Here is a 19,796-nt window from a genome sequence, read left to right as displayed (position 1 = left end):
CCTGTGTGTGGATTTTTTTATGGCAGCCTGAGCAGATAGCAAGTGCAAACCAGGATATCTTAGGAATATAAGCACACTGCAGATGTGCATGCCTGGAGTACTTATGCACAGAAGCGTGCGCAGACACACAGACACACACACACCACTTATCCCAGTATTCTTCTTTGTCTCTCTTTTGGGAGAAAATTCACTTCCATTCTCAGCATATTTATACATAATCTCAGCAATTAAACCAGTTTCCAGTGTTCTATAGATAAAAATAATTGAAAGATGTCCGTTAGTCTCTCCGGGGGATGAGTGACCACACCCTAAACACTTAATCCAATCAAGTGCTTCTAGCTGATTGGTGGATACTGAACCTGATCAAGTGGCTGGAGGGAGCCATAAAAGGGCTGAGGAGATGGCCAGCTGTGTCATTTGGAGACTGTCTCAGGGAGCAAAGTATCCTTCTGCAACCTGAGGTCCCAGATGAGAAATTTTGTGAACGTTGCTTCCAGAGGCATGGAGCCTGCTTCTCTCCACTCCAGGGATGAGTCTCAGTTCAATGTCTTTCCAACACTCAGACCTTCTTGGTCAAGTGCAAGTGGTGCTGAGGCCCACTGGGGACTCTCTCTACTTGAGAAACCATCGCCATTATCACAGGAAGTTTGCAACCTGCAGGATGGTTTTGCCCCTGTGTCGACAGGGCCGGCTCCCACAAAGAAACGTCTTCTGAGTTGGAAGAGACCTTATGTGGTTGGCGCTGGGCTTCAGAATATGGGGAACACCTGCTATGTGAATGCAGCACTGCAGTGTCTGACATACACACCACCCCTGGCCAGCTATATGCTGTCCCAGCAGCACTCGAAAACCTGTCAGAATCAGAGATTCTGCACACTGTGTGCAATGCAAGTTCACATTACCCGGGCCCTCTACCACCCTGGAGATGTTATCCAGCCCCTGCCGGAACTGGTTACTGGCTTCCACAGACGCCGGCAAGAAGACGCTCATGAATTTCTGATGTTCACTCTGGATGCCATGCAGCAAGCATGCTTGAGTGAGTACAAGCAGGTAGACGGTCACTCAGATAACACCTTAGTCCGTCAAATATTTGGAGGGTACTGGAGATCTCAAATCCAATGTCTCCGCTGCCATGGTGTTTCAGACACTTTTGACCCTTACCTGGACGTTACCCTGGATATCAAGGCAGCTCTGAGTGTGAACCAAGCCTTGGAACAGTTGGTGAAGCCTGAAAAGCTGGATGGTGAAAATTCGTATTATTGTAGTATGTGTCTAAAGAAGGTGCCTGCTTCCAAGACGTTGACTTTGCATACTTCCTCCAAGGTCCTTATGCTTTTACTGAAACGGTTCTCAAATTTCACAGGCAGCAAAATGCCGAAGGATGTACAGTATCCTGAGTATCTTGACATGCAACAATACATGTCTCAGCAGAATTCAGGACCTCTCCTTTATGTACTCTATGCCGTGCTGGTCCATGCTGGGTGGAGTTGTCACAATGGACACTACTTCTGTTATATAAAAGCTGGAAATGGTCAGTGGTATAAAATGGATGATGCTAAGGTCACCGCCTGTGACGTTACTTCTGCCCTGAGCCAATGTGCCTATGTCCTCTTTTACATCCAGAAGAGTGAATTAGAAAGAGACAGTGGGAGTGTGTTTATAGATGGGAAACCAAGATCCCTCGTGGCTGACGACGCAACCATGGTTGCAGCCAAATGGGAGCCTGAAAGAGACTCCAGCGTCAGAGTTCCTGAGTCGGAGAAGCACATGGGAGATACATCAGTCAAACAAATCACCTTAGACCAGTGGAGATCCCTCCAAGAACACAAGCGACTGAAGCCTGAATTCAACCTCAGGAGGATAGATTCTGCCCTGCCTGCCCATGCAGTTGTGATTCATTGGTCGAAATACAGAGATAGGATGAGGAAGAATCAACCTGAACAGGAAAACTACCGCCTCAACAATTCAGCTAGGGGCAGCCCAGCTCAGGGGGCAATGAACATGGGCAAAGTCCTTTGTCTCAGAGGGAGAGCCAGAGCTACCAAGAGGAAAAACAAGCAGGGACAGAGGTCTCTGGATGCATTCCAGCAGTCTCGGTACAGGCTTTGATGAACATGCCCCACCCCCAACACACAAACACACGCGCTCACTCAGGCATGTACAGGAAATATTGTGTGCTGTAGGTGTGAGTAATCTAGACATGTGGAAGGACTGTCTATCTGGGTGTGCTCATGGGATACAGCATTTGTGTGAACTTGTGAATACTGACTTTGAGATGTAGCTGTCCACAGTGATGTTATTGGAAAAGGCTAAATTTATTACTGGGTCTGAGGGCTTTCCAGTTGTGCTGTATTTGAAGAGTCATTTGCTGATGGGGGATGGGATGTTTGAAGTTTTGCAGTGTAGGATACCTGTAAATCACTTTGGTGGCTGTCAAATAGTGAATTTGGAGTGCATTTGACAGACATGGAGAACGATGTTTATTTTACCTCATATTTTCTACTAAATGTACTTTGGCAGATATTACACATATTTTGGGGTTGTCAAAATAAGCCCAATGCAGTGTTTTTTGGGGGTAATGAGCTGGGCAAGCTCCGTAGTTTTGGAGATGACGCATTTTTTTGTTTTGGTTTGGTTTTTGTTATTATTATTATTATGGGTTAGTGAACATGAGGCTTTCTTAATATAGATTTTGTGGTTTATATGTGTTGGGGGTGTATGGGGTAAGTGTGTACATTTGAGGTTGTGGGTGTTTGTGCATATTTTCTGGCTTTGGATGGATTGGGATTGTGCATTGGGAGAGAGTTTGTGTTTTAAACAAATTCAGAGAAGAGCGGAGTGTGTGTTTGTGTTCTGTGTGAAGACAGTATTTGGATGCACAGAGTTTTGCGGTTAGAGTGTAGGTAAATGTTTATTTGGAAATTAGGGGCAAAAATCTTCTGTTTGATGAAAGTTTTATGGAGATGAAAATGTCTTAAGGATAAAATAATATAAAACAAAATGCTTCAGAAATATGTTTTTCCTATGTTTTTGCTACATAGTATTAATATCTTTTAAAGTTGTCCTGACTGCCGCCTCTGTCATCAAAAGTTACCTGCCAGCTTTCTTTAAATAAATATCGAAGTTCACACCAAGGGATTCCCTCAGACATGTGTAGGCACAGTCCCTCCAGTGCTTGCATGGCCAAGGGTGTCCTAGGGAGGATGCCCTTACCTGTCTGAAGCTCTTAACGTTAACGTTTACATGCGGTCTCCAAGGGCCAGGAACATCTTGGGCTGGCGTTGATGACCCAGGGAAGGCATCCTCACCCCACCAGAACCACCAGCATTCTCTGAGAATAATTGAAGACACAGGACCTGTTCTCATTTTCCTACAAATGGTGGAGAGAGTGAACATACAGCATGGAGGCTCCTCAGAAATGACTACACACCCATCCACACAAGCACAATATTTTCTGACTCCTCTGGGAAGTCCACGCACCTCCCCCGCCTGCCTGTGTCTCTCCCTGCTGGTCAGCTGACTGAGTATGACCCCTCCAGTGGGTAACATCACACAGAGAAGGCTGAACAGTATAAAACATAAAAATATTCAATAAGAAATGGGAAGCCAGGCTTTAAGGTTAGAAATAATGCTGGGACTCCGACTACGTGTGAAAATGCCTGAACATGATGATCCAGACATCCCATTCCTTATTCTGTGTTCATATTAACCAGGACATTAGCCCAGACGTACTCATGCCTGCATTTCCATTGGAAGAGACGTGTTTAAAATTATAAGTGTCAGCCAACAGGAGAAAGGGTTAAAAAAAAAAAAAAAGCAACTCAACGCTTCTATATGAATAAATGGCAAACCACAGTGAAACTGAATGAACCAGGGCTACAGGTGTCAGCAGGAAGAACTTCAGGGACGATTATCTGATCAAAAGGTAAGGTACAGGATGAAACAGTATATTGATAAATGTTCGTGATTTTACTTGCAGGAAAAACATTTTGTTAGAAGTATACGCATTACTATTTGAAAATGGTAAACAACAAATTACCACATGTTTTCCAGGAGGTGATTGGATACAATGTGATTGGATCATGTTGATTACATCAGATTACTGATAAGGATCACCTGCCCTTAAGAAGAAGCTGGTGAGGAAATGTCCCCACAGACAGTCCTCAGGCATCCTGGCAGCTGTGTCACGTCCTGCAGAGTTTGTCAGCGCCCGCCTCTCTGAGAATCTACTGACACACAGGAGGAGGACAGAAGGACTTCAGGGTGGTGTCCAGTACAATTTTGGTCCTTGGTTTCCACATCAAAAAAATAGCCTAATTGGAGAAATAGGCATCTATGTGGCTTTTGATGTTGGAGTGGGGATTCTGTAAGTTGTAATTATATGTCTTAGGAGAGAAACTGATAAAATACATAATTCAAATGCAAATTATTACGTGATGTTCAAATCCCCCTGAGTTGTGTAGAATGTAAGCAGTTATGGAATCTAGTGTTTTGCTGAGGGAAATCAAAGGCTAAATAATTTATTTTTCATTCTTCATTCAAACATATACATTTCACCCTTATCAGAAACGATTTTAAAAGTGGAGCACTGAGGATAAAGCAGTGAATGAAACAGTCCACACCTTCAGCAGTGAGGCCCCCAGGCTGAAAGGGAGATAGCCTTTTTCTATGTTAAGTTGTAGCTGGAAATTACTTCCTCTCAGGTCAAATGTGATCATCTGAATTTTGAAGAGGAAAGCATAGTTTACTCCAGATTTTTAAATATCATGGCCAGAAGTTAGTGGTAGCATTCTTGAATCATTCTTTATTTTGAATGTCTTAAAAACTGTTGTGTTTCTCTTATCTACTGTAGTCTATTGTGCTAACCTTCATGAAGTTTCAAAAACAAGCCATTCTTGAGTACACATTGATCTTCGACATTTGTAAGTCCTTGTCTTGTCTAGGCAGGGTCCTATCTTGGAAAGGGTCATCATGGCAGAGGTAGGTAAGTGTCTCCTCATGTGACACCACTTTGTGAAAAACAGAAAGCAGTTGTTGGTTTGATTGGTGGTCATTGAGGCTCTATCTTCCCCACTTGTAGAGAAGTTGTGTGAGTGACAGCTCTCTCTGTGTCGACGTGACATATCTTCCCTTTTCATGTGAAATGGGACATCTAAGAATTAATACCTGAGCAAGGCTGACCGAAAGCTCCAAGGAGATAAGTCAGATGGCAAGTCAATACAAACAGCATCAGCATCATTGACCCTCACAGGGGAGAACGTGATGAAGGACAGAGGGGACCTGTGGGACAGAGGGCTCTGCACAGGAGGAGGAAGATCCTAGAGTAAATGGAGGTTTGAATCTCTCGGGATGAGCGGGATCCACAGACTCCAGAAAGTGGTATGTGCCTGGGATGTTCTGCACGGGTAACTCAGTTTTACAAGCGCATACAATTAGCACGGCTTTGGATCCCATCAGCAGGCGGATTGCTCATTTAGAGTCTCCGAGGAGTGGCCTCACTTCCTATTATTATGTCCACTCTGGTGTTTATCAGATCTTGAAATATATCTCATTACTCTCTAACCCTTCCTCCTAGTGTCCCTCTCTAACATTTTCTGTGTCAGGGCCATGCTGTCTTAAATATCCTAGCACCTAGTGGGCCACATGCCTATGTCCTCTCTTCAAAACCAATATTCAAATCACAAAATATGTCCTTAAATTGCCTTTGAAAGCGGCTGTGATTTCTGCTGATTTACTGATCCTGTTGTCTTCCACCCACAGGTGCAATGCAAGGACTGCAGAGCCTTTGGGCACACCACAGGAAGCCTGAGCTGCCCCATGAAGTGCTAAGATGGGGCTCTGTGTCCTTAGCCCTTGGGCCAAATAAAGAGAGGAACTTGGAACCAAAGAGCCCTGGAAGCTCTGGAACTCAGGATCCTCTAACAAGACTGAAAGAGAGAAGAAACAAAGATGAAAGAAAGTGTGGAAGGTTGTAACCAATCCTAGGTCATTGTACCCTAAAGATACTTTATTTATGCACCTCTCCACCATGTGTACAGCCATCTCCAGTAAAGGACCTCCACCCAGGAGGGAAAGAGACAAGAACCCCATATCCTTCAGGGGTCCGAACCAGGGAGAAGCTCATTCCACTCTTTAAGAAACACTAAGAGGGAGAGAGAAGGGCACAAGTGGGACCTTTGCACATCACAGACACAAAAACAATAGCCTAAATTAATGGGGAAAACTGGCCAACTATCTGCAGTTGATGGATGGGTCTGAGATGAGGGACAGGGCAGTCCTAGCAGAGTTCACAAGACTTCAGTACTTGCCTCACCCTAAAACACTGAAGAAGACTGGACCCCAAGAATTTTTATTCCTGTTGTGGACAGGACAAAAAGAACAGGCGAGAATTGCAGCTGAGCTAGGCTTGTAACTTAGGAATATCCAAGGAGACTCCAAGGGATAAAGCAATAAAATTGGATAGAATTGATAGAACGTGCTGGCCATCTGAGAGTGAGGCTCCATTTCCCTTCTAAGTACCCTGGAATTCCTGGTACACCTGCTCTTTTTCTCTTCTGGGTAACCTTGAATTGCTTCACTCCCAGGCTTCTTCTGGGTGATAAACTCCTTAAAATTCCATTCTCTCCAATGAGACTCCAGTTTACTGGTGTATCCTCAGTTGTCACCTTACCTTCAATCTTTCTTTGTCTATGGTTACTTGTATGGTTGTGAACACCATGCTAGAGGGGGCATATGCAAATGATAAATTAGATGCCTCCAAAAACTAGAATCCTATATGCAAGAATATCTTTTAAGTTGCAATAAATAGTCCCAAATAGTCCATCACACACATTAAAAACAGCATTAGCTCTGACATTCCCAGACAGAAACAGCTTGTTTTGACTTGATTAACAAGACATAATATTTAAAATGTTTACTTTTAGTATGACAAAATTATAACAGGTTCATATTATGATTTATTTTCTCCTCAACATAACCGGGTTGAATTTCTTTTCATACTAAAATGACCACTTGTAATAATTTTGCTGCTAAATTTATTTTTACCTGCTCTGCAGCTTTTAGTTTAGTTGACTTCCATGTTCCATTTATTGAGAGGCAATTCTAATATATACTTTAGGAGCAGTGTCTTCTCTTACAGCATCCTAGCAGACCAATGCCCCTCCAAATTCCAAGAGGAAATCTGTCTTAGATCCTGTTCTCACAGGTCAGCCAACTCTCAAGAAAAGTGCCATGAGATGCCCTTCTGTGTCTCCTATCAAAAAACTTCAACTAAACTTCTTTTTGCCTTCTGGATAAAATAGTCAAGGAGTGGATACTACGGATTCCCTCCAGCCTACATTCTGGTACTTTGGTCAGGACTTTACCCTCCTTGTTAAGCTCACAGACAAAGTGCCTAATGTTGGCTCCCATGATGCTCCCCAGGCTGCCACCAAAGTACTTGGTCATGGCCCTGCCCTAAATCCCCAGGTTCAAGCCAAGTATCCTATTGTGAAATCAAAGCCAAACTTACAACCTGCCACACCTATATTTGGCCAGGAATCCAAACTCTGCATCTTGGTAACAGACAAGAGAACTGCCTGGATCTCCTTGCAAGATTGCCCCTGTCAGACCTCCAGGAAAGAAATCACAAACACACAGCATACTATAACAAACCTGTAACCACACAGTAGTTGCTGAATAAAGTTTGTTTAATGTAAAAACATATCCTGTTTTCTGAAACTTGCCCTGCTCAGACTCTGTTTCTTCCTCTATTCTTCTCTCATTTGCCTGAAGTTAAGCAAATAATGGAACCTTTGGGGGAGACCATGGGTGATCTTCATTGAAACTCACTGTGTTTCTGTTGAGAGATGATGGTTGGATGTCAGGGCTTATGTCCTGTGCCTTCTTTCCCGGGCTTAGTGCTACTGGAAGTATGTCTGGAGGGATGACCATCACCATGGACCTAGTTAAAAATGAAAATTTATGGGTCCATCTTAAACTTTCAAAATTTTAATTTTCTAGAATTGAGCCCTGTAGATCCAAGATTTTTCTTCATTCATTAGAGCGTGAGAAGCAATGTTAGCTAAAGGGTTCCCAACTCTGAGTTCCCATAGAAATCACCTAGAATGATTTAGGGAATACAGTTATCTCTGAAATGACGTCAGGCTCTTCTGGGGTGGCCACAGCAACAATGCTGTTTTAATAAAAGCTTCATATCTTCTTACATCCTGATCCCTGTACTTGCAGATCAAAGCCCACATAACCCTGCTGGAATCATTCAAAACCCAGATTACCATCTATGATCGACCCTTCTATTCCCTGACTCCTGTAATGCTCAAAGGATTCCAAAAGGTAGAAATCTTTCAGTGTCTCTCCAGAGTCTTTACGTTGCCAGAAATAAGGAGCAAAATGATTTTGGTTTTGTCAGACTCTAGAAGACAGTAATGAGGCAGGATGACGGCCATGAGACAAGGGGCTACGGGTCGAAAGGAAGCACCTCTGACCTGGGTCCCAAGAAGACTGGACCATTTCAGAAGTTATGCCAGGCTAGTGCTTCACCCAAGTGTGGCCGCATGATTTTTCCCTTGTTTGCCAAGACCTTGTGCACTCAACCAAGGACTTCCCTGCTCCTGAGGCACAGACCTCTGCAGAATGAAGCACCTGCCAATGGGTGTTCTATAGAGAGGTAGGAGCGGTCATTTACTCTCCCGAAGGAAATCCTCTACAGAGCTATGTGAGTTTTCTTGATGCTAGTGAGATCTTTTCCCAAATTAGAAACTGTAGATAGCATGTGACTCAGCTGATATCTGTGCTCACCACCTCCAGTGGTTCTCAAACTTTGCCACCGGCTGGAATCATCTGGAGAGCTTTTAACATCCCAGTGCCCGGGTTCCAAAAAACACACCCCAGTTGGTATCTCTGGGAGTAGGACTAAAAAATATATATTTATTAAATCTCCCCAACTGAGTCCGATGTGGGTCAAGGTGAGGTCATGCTTACCTCACTTTGATCTGCCTAAGATTCACTTCGGCACACTGTCAATATGCATGCATTGATGCAGTGGGGCTGGGTGTGCCCGAGCATCTGTATTTATAGGAAACCACGGATGCTGTCAAGCTCCCCTTTACCCAGTGAAAGAGATTTAGGTGAATAAAAGTAATTTTTAAAATGATATGCATGCTTAGAAATAAAAATCATGTACAATATGTCATATTTGGGAGAATTTTAATATTGAAAGAACATTTTACAATACAACTTTCTAACGACATTGGATAACCCAAATGAACAAAGCCATGACAATATTGCACATCAGAATTTGCACTGAAATCATTCCACAGAGTCAAGACATCTCATTCCAAGACAGGGAACTGTTTAAAATCTTTTAAAAAAGCACATCTTTGAGCCCTTTACCCACTGTCCCCAAATTCAGAAACTGGTAGACAAATATGGATTAAATTCCTAGTCTCCTATTATCTTCCAGTTTAAAAGTCATCCCCATAGGGGCTGGCCCAGTGGAGTAGTGATTAAGTTCAATTGCTCCGCTTCGGGGACCCAAGGTCCACCAGTTCCAAACCCGCGTGCAGACCTATGCACAGCTTATCACGCTATGCTGTTGTAGGCATCCCACATACAAAACAGAGGAAGATGGGCACAGAAGTTAGCTCAGGGCTGATCTTCCTCAGCAAAAAGAGAAGGATTCATGGTGGATATTACCTCAGGACCACTCTTCCTCAAAAAATCAAAAAAAAAGTCATCTCCGCAATTTGACTCAATCTTATAAAACGGATTTCAATATAAAAGAACTTTACACACCACTTTGATAAGTACCCTTTGAAATGTAACTTCTACTCACACAATGAAAGAGGGCAGTGCTGCCTGTGTGTCTGTACCCAGGTATCATCTTGGTTTCCACAATTTGTACACCCAGCAGCTCTGGGCAGTGGCTGATTCAACAGAAGTAGCCAGCTCCTTGTGACTTTTCCTCTTCATTCAACAGTCACCTCCAAGTTTCCTGGACATGTAGAGGACACGTTTGCACTACCATGACGTGTCTCACTACAAGTCATTCTCTTCAGAGGAAGAGGAATCTTGAAAGTTCTCATAGAGGACAGTAGATTCTAGAAGGTTGGGTGGAAGACCAAGTGCCCTGGACACAATGCAGGTTCCAAGGTGACTGAGGAAGTGTCAGTGGGGGAGTTTCCTTTGGGGGAAGGCTTTTATAGCGTTTCAAGGTCACATGACTGTGTGAAGGAGATATCAATCAATCAAGCTAATCTTCCCAGCCTTGATCTCAGCTGATCTTGAAGCCTTGAACTATCCTGTCTCGTTTAGCATTTTCACCCATTTTGAAACTCCTATCTACATACGTGCATACTTGTAAGAATATCTATTCTCTATAAGATAAATAAATGTTTGTGTATATGCCTGTTTCTTCCTCCAGTTTGCATCATTGTTATTGTGGTAACATTTGTGTAACATAATACTTACCAATTTAACGCAGTGCAACTTAGAGTTCTATGGCATAGAGGAAATTCATGTTGTTGTACAACCAAAACTGTCATCCATTTTCCAAGCTTTTAATTTTCCCCAACCGAAACTCCATGTCTATTCAACACTAGGTCTTCATTTTTTCCCTCCCTGCCGACCTTTCTACCACCATTTTCTTTTATATCTGTTTGAATTGGACAGCTCTGGAAATTCAAAGAAAGGGCATCAGAGAATATCTGTCCTTCTGTGAATGGCTCCCTTTGTACTTTGTCTCGTGACTCAAATCATTGTTCTCGAGAAGTTTCTATGTGGAGAATTGTAACTCTAGTTCACTCAGTGTAACAGTCCTTTACTATGTAGTTATGTCAGTGAATGGGAGCTTTCTTTTTTAGCTTCCTCTCTGATTGGTTGATATTTGTATTATTTTCACCATTTCTCTTCCATTAGCCCTCAGTCCCACGGAAAGTGTTAGGCTCATGTCTGGGTTTTGATTAAGAGACAGGAATGGAAATGTTGAGTAACCTCATTGGGGAAATTCCTCATTTAGTCCAAGGGAACTTCTTGTCCTACAAAGCAGGTCAACAAATACCACTGCCACTATTGCTGGTGGAGTGTCTCCATTTTTCCATACAGTTGACAGGCTGGAGAGTTTCTAAAGTTTGTGACTTGCATGCCTTTGCGATTGTATCAACTATTAAATTTGTATTTCTTTAATCATCTATGAATCTGATCACATGACCTGAGTCCACAGCCCTGTAGTCAGGGCTAGGTCCCATCCTGGTCACTTCCACCCTGGGTAGCAGGGGACCACACTGGGATCTCCCATAGCAGCTTGGGGGTCTCATCCTGCATCCCCGAATTCCAAGGACTGTGTGCCCCCCTGAATCACTCACCACTGGCCTTGTGCCCCGTGGCCCCTCCCGCCATTAAACCAAGGTGGCACCCACCACTCTCAGGAACTGCTTCCCAAGAATAGTTTCTTTCGTTTCTAAAAGAAAAGAAAATCCCTTTAACACCTCTAATTATAGAAATTTTCATATACTATTTCTGGCTCCATTCTTTTACTTCTTAATTTTTCAATTGTCTCCTCATTTCTTAAGATAAATGCCTTGGGATTTTGAATAGAATTGATGGAATTATCCATTAATTGGAAGAGAAAGTGTCTTTTGGTGACTTTTTTTCCCAACTACAATATGTATTAACTACCCCTTATTTACTTGTCACTTTATTTTAATAAGGGGTATTTGATAGAGTTTTTTAATAAAACTACAAAAGTTTTCCTAGATCTAATATATGGATCTATTATTCTGACAAGAAGGGGTATTGTCAGTAATCTTTCTTCTTAATTAAACTCTGATGGAAATTACACACAAATGCTACATATTTTGGTCATTTAATTTGGAGTTTCATTATTTTGTTGAAAGTAGCTGTTCATTCAAAGAGGTTTTCTTTGATTTTGCTAGCATGTACTATGTACAATTGGATCATTGGCCAATTCCAAATAAGTTGGGTCTTTATTTCCAAGAGGCAAGATGCCGTCATTTCTCTTGTTTCGGGGCCCTGGCAGTACGTGCAGCACAGGGTGGAAAAGCAGCAGATCCTGTGGGCTCTTTGCCTGTTCATCTGTCTTTCAAAGCATGAAGTTGACCTGAAAGCATTATGCTTGGCAGAAGAAGGTACTGTGTTTGAGTCCTCTGTTTTTTATTCCTTTTTCAGTGGTTACGGTTAACTTCATTGATAGGTAAAAGCCTGCACCTCTTGATTTCATCCTATTTCCCCTAGAAATTGTAACATTGTCAATTACAGGACTAGACTTTCTATTCTTATACCTGAAATTCTCTGACAGTAGATCCTTAGCTCTCTCACCACACCATGTATCAAAGCGGATGTGAGACCACGTGAGGTGAGGGATGTGTTCCTTCAGTTGACCGTGGTGAGCATTTCCCAATATCCATGTGTTCAAATCATCCCATTCCACAATTTCAAGGTATACACTTTTATTTGTCGATGATCATCTCCATAAAGCTGGAAAAATATGGTGTCTAATTTTGGAAATCTGACAAGTAAGGGAATAAGGAAATAAATGAAGTATTCCTGATCTCTTATCAATCATGTTGATGCTGGTATTTTGCATCCACTGCTGTTTTCACTTGGAAAGAAGAGTTAATGTTTTGGTCCATTCCTTCCTAAGTCAGACTGGATTACACATTTTCCTGCAGCTCCACCGTCTCTTCCAGATCCATTTCAGAATTTCATCCCTCTTTTCCGAAAGGTTCAATTAAGTGACTAAAGTGTACACCCTGAGAAATGGTTCTGAATTCTGAGAAGACTGTCATCTACACTTTTTTTTTTTAAAGATTGGCACCTGAGCTAACAACTGTTGCCAATCTTTTTCTTTCTTTTTTCTGCTTTATCTCCCCAAATCCTCCTCGGTACATAGATGTATATCCCAGTTGCAGGTCCTTCTAGTTGTGGCATGTGGGACACCTCCTCAACGTGGCCTGATGAGCGGTGCCATGTCCACACCCAGGATCTGAACCGGTGAAACCCTGGGCCACCGCAGTGGAGCGCGCAAACTTAACCACTTGGCCTGGGGGCTGAGTCTACACTTAATGTTTAAAGTCAAACTTCCCGGTGACTTTTTGAAGGATGAGATTTTCCATAGGCAGTTCTCTTAAAATGACTTTTTTTCTATCAGTTGCATTAGTCTCTCTTATCCCTTTTTCTGAAGCCTTTGTAGAGCTCTCACTCCAAAGTCACGATGGAGGAAGTGGCATGCACATGGGCAGGGTCTTCAGTCCCAGTGGTTAGGGACCACTTCTTGGAAGGCTGGGCCTGAGGGGCCTGGGAGTGTCACTGAGACTACTGAAGTGTCAGAAGGAAGGGGCATGTTTGTGAGGCTGAAGCACTAAAGGCTGCTAGTGCAACTTGGGGAGAGGGAGGTCCTTGACTGAGAGGAAGGGAAAATACAGGTACGTAGGGGCAGGGCCAAGGTGTAGAATAGCTGACTCATCGGAGGTGAACTGAGGCAGGAGAGAAGGGCCTTGTCACGCGAGCCAGTTGACATTCACCTGGGCAATCAACAGGAAGCGAGTCACGGCATGGCTGGAAATATATCAGGAGTTGAGGAGGAGTAGCACAGGGCTTACGGTGGGATCGGTGGCCAGAGCTGAGATGATGGGTAGGGAGGGTAAAGAGGAAGGCAGAAGGGATCTGAGTCTGAGTGAAGAGGAGGGTAATTGGTGTAACTTTTAGGAAAGTGAGCAGCCCTGTTCCCAAGAGGAGACCTAACTCTTGCATTTGGTTGGTGAGGAGATGTGGAGGGGAGTGGGGGAATCGAGTGTAGAGGAACTGAGGCCAGGGACATGGAGGTGAAGAGGCCAAGAGAGAAAAGGAGATGAGAACCTGGGCCAGAGCAGACAGGCCTACTGAATAACTGAGGCCAAGCAGGGACCCTGGAGGTAGGCTGCTTCTTTTAAAGGGCAGCAGACAGTCCAATGTCAGTGATGCTATGTCTGCCTACAGGGACCTTCCCCCATAATTACCCTCAGAAAATCTGACCCTTCTTTCACTGACAAATCTTTTCAATGTTTAGAACAACCACCGCAAAAATGATTCCTAGGTAAAGTTACAATAAAAATAAAGATGAGTAACCATTACAATGACCAAAATGACACACATAATTTTAATAATGATATTAATACTAGAGAAGTAGACAAAATTTAGATTAGAGAGACACCAAAGGGAATGACAATGGACCAATCAGCTGCCTGTGATATAGTTTGGAGTCACAGACCTAGGGTCACATAATGGAATGTGTTCCCTGAGGGCAGAGAAGCAGCAGGAGGGGATATCAAGGGCGTGGAGAACAGGTGCGAACCTGGTCACTCCCATGCAGAGTCCTCGAGCAGAGTCTAGAGGGCAGAGGTGCAGGGACTCTGATCCCCTCCTACCTTCCAGAGGTCACTCTACAGTTTTCAGCTGTTCAGCAGTTGGCTGGTTGAGTGAGTTCCTACAGGAGGGCAGGACCTCAGATCCACACTGGGGCCTCCCCTTAGCATTGAGAAGCCTGGACTGCAGGGAATAGGACTCCTCCAGGACTCCTTCAGCCTGCAAAGCCCAGGTGTCCTACCTTCTGCTCTCCTGGACTGCACGTGCCACCCAGGCCAGCAGGGTCCCATGGCTCTGTTCTCCTTGGAGGACATGGACCTTCCTGAGGTTACTTTGGGCAGGCTGTACTCTCATTTCTCCCAGGACAGCTCCAGCCTTTACTGGACATCAGGTGAATCTTTGAAATTTCCAGAGTTCTGGGCATACTCTTTGTGGGTCCTTCCAGGGTAACTCATTGGACCAGAAAATACCTAGGAGGCCCTGGTGGGAGGTAAATCCCTCTCCTGCCATTAAAGGAAAGATAGAGCAGATCCATAGTCCCCAAGGTGATTTTGAAAAATTCTGGACTCTCAGGAGGACCACAGCTAGCTGAAGGGTAACTACTGAATATAGTATACTGCATAAGAGCAATTTGCAGAAAATAAATTTGTCAAAATTCAATTTCCACAATGCAGTAAACGTCTGCAGTCACCAATGTCACTGACTTACCAAACACTTATTTTTGACAATAACAAATGCATTTTAAGTCAATTCGTAATTGTATGTGATAGATATTTAACTCCATTAAGCAGAGTCTGGACTGTTGACTAGTTTCCATTTTGTTCAAAGAAATCATTAAACAGATTATATAACTTTTTGACTGTCGAAATGGTTTGTTGTTGTAAGGTAAATATATTTATCAAAAATTACACACTGAGGCAGAAAACAAGACAAAAATCCTAAAAGGAACCACCTCAACAGACTCAAGCAATTGTCAGTCTGCCAGTAGAAGGAATAAGATCAGGAAAACTACTCAGATAACACCTGCCACAATGGATAGGAAAGAGTCTCCATACAGCAAAGTATCTATGAAAATATCTAGGCATTAATAAAACTCAGACTGACTGATCAAAGGTACCATTGATTCTTTGGGTATATGTTGTTTTATTTCCACATATTTTCAAATTTTCCTGTTTTTCTTCTGTTATTGATATCTACCTTTATCCCATTGTAATTAGAAAAAGATACTTTGTATTATTTCAATCTTTTAAAGTTAATAATTTTTTTAATTTTTTAATTTATTTTTTCTGTCTTTTTGAGGAAGATTAGCCATGAGCTAACATCTGCTGCCAATCCTCCTCTTTTTGCTGAGGAAAACTGGCCCTGAGCTAACATCCATGCTCATCCTCCTCCACTTTATATGTGGGACGCCTACCACAGCATGGCTTGCCAAGCAGTGCCATGTCTGCAGCCGGGATCCGAACCGGCGAACCCCGGGCCGCCAAAGCGGAACATGTGCACTTGTAACTGCTGCACCACCGGCCCGGCCCCGTAAAGTTAATAATTTTTTTATGGGCAAACATATGGTCTATTCTGGAGAATATTCCACATGGACTTGAGAAAAATATTTTTTATGCTGTTGTTGGATGGAGTTTTCTGTATATGTGTGTTCGGACTAATGGATATGCTGCAAAGTCCTCTCTTTCATCGTGGATCTTCTGTCGGGCGGTTCTATCCATTATTGAAGGCAGGGTATTGACGTATCCATCTATTATTCCAGAACTATTTCTTTTTCTCCCTTCGATTCTGTCAGTGTTGCCTCATATATTTTGGGGTTCCAATATTTGATTATAATTGTTATATCTTCTTAGAGAATCGGTCATTTTACCAATATATAATGTCCTTTTTGTTCCCTTTGTAACAATTTTTGACTTAACATCTGATTTGTCTGATGTTAGCCTAGCTGCCCCAGCTCTCTTTTGGTAACAGTTTGCATGGTCTGGGTTTTCCTCCTTTAACTGTCAACCTCTTTTTGTCTTTATATCTAAAGGGAGTTTCTGTAGACAGTATATAATTGGATCATGGTTTTCTTGTTGTCCGTGGTTTGGTTTTGTTTCATTTTAAGTTTTTAATCTATTCTGCCATTCTATATCTTTAGGTTGGGAGTTTAGTTTATTCATATTTGAAGTAATTGTTCATGAGGGAAGACTTATGTCCTTGACTTATTAAAGACTAATATGAACTATGAACTAATATTTCATAACTTTTGAGGCTTTAACTCTATTTTTTCCTTCATGGCTTACCTAATGTAATATTAGTGTGTTAGCTGAGTTGTATGTGTATGCGCCAGACACAACTTTTGAAAAGTTGATAGTGGTATACAATACTGGATTATTTTTAATTACATGAAAATTTACTCTTTTTGTTATCTTCTACCCTTTCCTATATTTTCAGGTTTTCATCATTTGAGAGCACTTTCTTTGATTTATCTGAAGGGCATCTTCTGTAAAAAATAATATAATTTTGTTCTTATATAAAAGTATCTTTGATTCTGTTTTTAAAGGATATTTTCACTAAGTGTAGAATTCTGTCAGATAAATCTCTTTTTGGAGCATCTTACTCATAACCCATTGACTTCTGCTTTTGTTTCTGTTGAGAAGTTAGTCTAATTTTTGTTTTGCACTTTAGAAGCTCTCTTTCTTTGATTTGATTTGTAACTCTATGCATTCATGGGAAAGGATGAGAAGATACATTTGAATTTAGTCATTCAGGCTGCAGGGCAGGAGGAAAATCAGAATTTATTTCTCTTTTAAAAAATAGAAGGTGAATAATATTTAAAAGCAGTCTGGGAGCCGGCCTGGTGGCGCAGTGGTTAAGTGTGCAGGCTCCGCTTTGGTGGCAGGGGGTTTGTGGGTTCGGATCCTGGCTATGGACCCAGCACTGCTCATCAAGCCACACCGTGCCAGCATCCCACATGAAAAAGACAGGAAGATTGGCACAGATGTTAGCTCAGGGCCAGTCTTCCTCTCACATGCACAAAAAGTGTCATCTGTATGTAAAATAGAGAAGATTTTTTTTTTCTCCTGGGAAAGATTTGCTCTGAGCTAACACCTGTCGCCGGTCCTCCTCTCTCTCTTTTTGTTCTTCTACCCAAAGCCACAGTACACAGTTGTATATTCTAGTTGTGAGAAGACAATTTTTTGATTTGTCTTGGTGAATATTCCACTGCAAATTTGCTTTTAGATAGCAAGCATTTACTTAATATTATATTCATGGATTTTTATTTGTTCTATTTGCTCTTGTTTATGGTGAGATATAGACATTTATTGATAAATTAAATTTCTGTAAATTTTTCTTTAATGTTCAATGTAACTCTAAAACTTTGTCAATTTCCATAGTTCTTTCCGTATATTATTACCACAACATTTTTTATAAAACATACCTAAGAAGGGTTGTTTACTTCTTGCCTATTCAGATATGGAAGCTCAGATTGAATGTTTAAAAAAAAAAAATCCCCTTGTGACTTGAACTATAGGACCAGAGCTGTTAATGTCTATGGCTTTTGGAAATCTTCCTCTCCAAGGCAGTTCTTACTTTAATTTTACATCTTTCCATAAATTATAATCCATTTATCTTCTGTCTATTGGAGGTCCCAGTTTTCACTTCCAGATAATTTGAGCCCTGACTTGTCCATCACTGGTTGATTCCTTAGGAAAGCACCTGACCCAGTAGCCAGACTTCTGTGATAGCTTCCTGAAGGGCCAGGGGACAAGCCTCCCTCTCATCTTAAAGGGTCAGCTGAGTCATTTGGGAAGCCCTCTGCCTCTGGTAAGAGATCCGAGTGTGTTAAAGGGTCTAAGATCTTGGAGGAAGGGGGAAGGAAGATGTGTTATTCTTTGGCACAGAATACAAAAGCCAGAATAAATCTCCATCAGTTCTTTGGCATTTATAAGATCCAGAATCTGATGCAGCTCCTGTGATGAACGCCAGCCCTGGAAGCTTGTTCCCTACTGATGTGAGCTGTGGAGGCCAGGTTAATGTTATGGTTGTTTTCAATATAATTAACTATTTCAGGAGAGCTTTATCTTTTTCTAGAATACCCTCCCCAGCCTCATCTCTTGTTTGTTTGTTCTGTGATATTTTTATAGCATCAGGGATTTTAAAAAAAGTAACATTTCCCCACATGAGTTAGCTCTGCCTAAGAAACTCCTGTATGTAACCTTTTTCCTATTGGAAAGTCATTTCCAAGTTCTGCCATAAGACTCCAGAAATATGCGTGTCTATGAGAGAGATCTTTGTGTTTGAGATCAGCACTGCAGGCATAGAAGAGCCCTCTGTCAGGGAGGGAAGCAGAGAGCACGAGCAGCGTCTCGCAGGCACACACAGCCAGCTGTGCCTCTTACAAGCTGCACAGCCCTGGGTAGATTATCAAATTCCTCTCTGAGCCACTGTTACCTTACTTCTAGAGCAGGATGATCATAATTGACCTGCACAATTCTGAAAGTCAGAGTGAACATCTGTGCCCTCTTCCTATGTAGGATGCCTGCCACAGCATGGCTTGATAAGCAGCGAATAGATCCATACCCGACATCCAAACCAGCAAACCCTGGGCTGCCAAAGTGGAACATGCAAACTTAACCACTATGCTACTAGGCTGGGCCCTATATCATTTATTTTAATCCTTTTTAAATTTGTAGATTTAAGATGAAAAATTTTGTGTGTATGTTGTTTTAGATTTGTTCCATTTGTCCCATTCATTTTAAATAATATCTTCAAGTATTGTTATAATTTTTCATAATGTGTACTTTTTTTTTTTTTTGCTGAGGAAGATTAGCCCTAAGCTAACATCTGTGCCAATCTTCCTCTACTTGTATATGTGGATCACTGCCACAGTATAGCTGATGAGTGGCGTATGTCCTCCCCCAGGATCCAAACCTGTAAACCCAGGCCGCCGAAGTGGAGCACACTCAGCTTAACCACTAGGACATGGGGCTGGCCTCCATAATATGTATTTTTAAAAATTTATGCCAAAGTTATTTAAAAGAGGTTTTCCCCTTAACTTTCAATTGGCATATAATGTCTTCTATGGTTGTCATTATTTTCTGATCATACTTCAATGTATATAGGATGTTGCAAATTCCTTTTTTAAAACTGTGGAGTTTTCCTCCATCTTTATCACAAACTATTTGTTTGCAGGGCCGGTTACACTCTTCAGAGGTGGGCCTTCTGTTTCGGGGTATGATGCTTTCACGTATAAAATTGTAGAATATTTGTAAACTGAATTCTATTTTTACATTTCTGGATTTCTTTGGATATGCAGGATGTTAAAATCAGGAAAGGTTGGATTTTGATTTGTGATCCAATGTGAAGTGATAGGCTTTTTCATTTACAGTATTAATTTGAAAGATACATTTGTTTCAGTTTTATACTTTCTTCATATGTAAAGCTTTCTTCTTGCA

General features: G+C 42.0%; 1 protein-coding gene across 1 annotated transcript; it reads left to right on the top strand.

Moving 5' to 3' along the window:
* The first annotated feature begins 501 nt into the window (after positions 1-501).
* Positions 502-2,109, top strand: LOC106823813 (ubiquitin carboxyl-terminal hydrolase 17-like protein 6). Its single transcript, XM_014829725.3, has one exon. The coding sequence runs from the start codon at positions 502-504 to the stop codon at positions 2,107-2,109; it is 1,608 nt and encodes a 535-aa protein (XP_014685211.3).
* Positions 2,110-19,796: the final 17,687 nt, after the last annotated feature.

The sequence above is a fragment of the Equus asinus genome, chromosome 27 (genome assembly GCF_041296235.1).
Source record: "Equus asinus isolate D_3611 breed Donkey chromosome 27, EquAss-T2T_v2, whole genome shotgun sequence".
In the NCBI taxonomy this organism is placed as follows: Eukaryota; Metazoa; Chordata; class Mammalia; order Perissodactyla; family Equidae; genus Equus; species Equus asinus.
The sequence above is the reverse complement of the archived record's forward strand: the minus strand, read 5'-3'. Positions and strand labels throughout refer to the sequence as shown.

Bases quoted from the DNA above. Each gene is read 5' to 3' on its own strand.
- LOC106823813 (XM_014829725.3), top strand. From the start codon at position 502: ATGGAGCCTGCTTCTCTCCACTCCAGGGATGAGTCTCAGTTCAATGTC.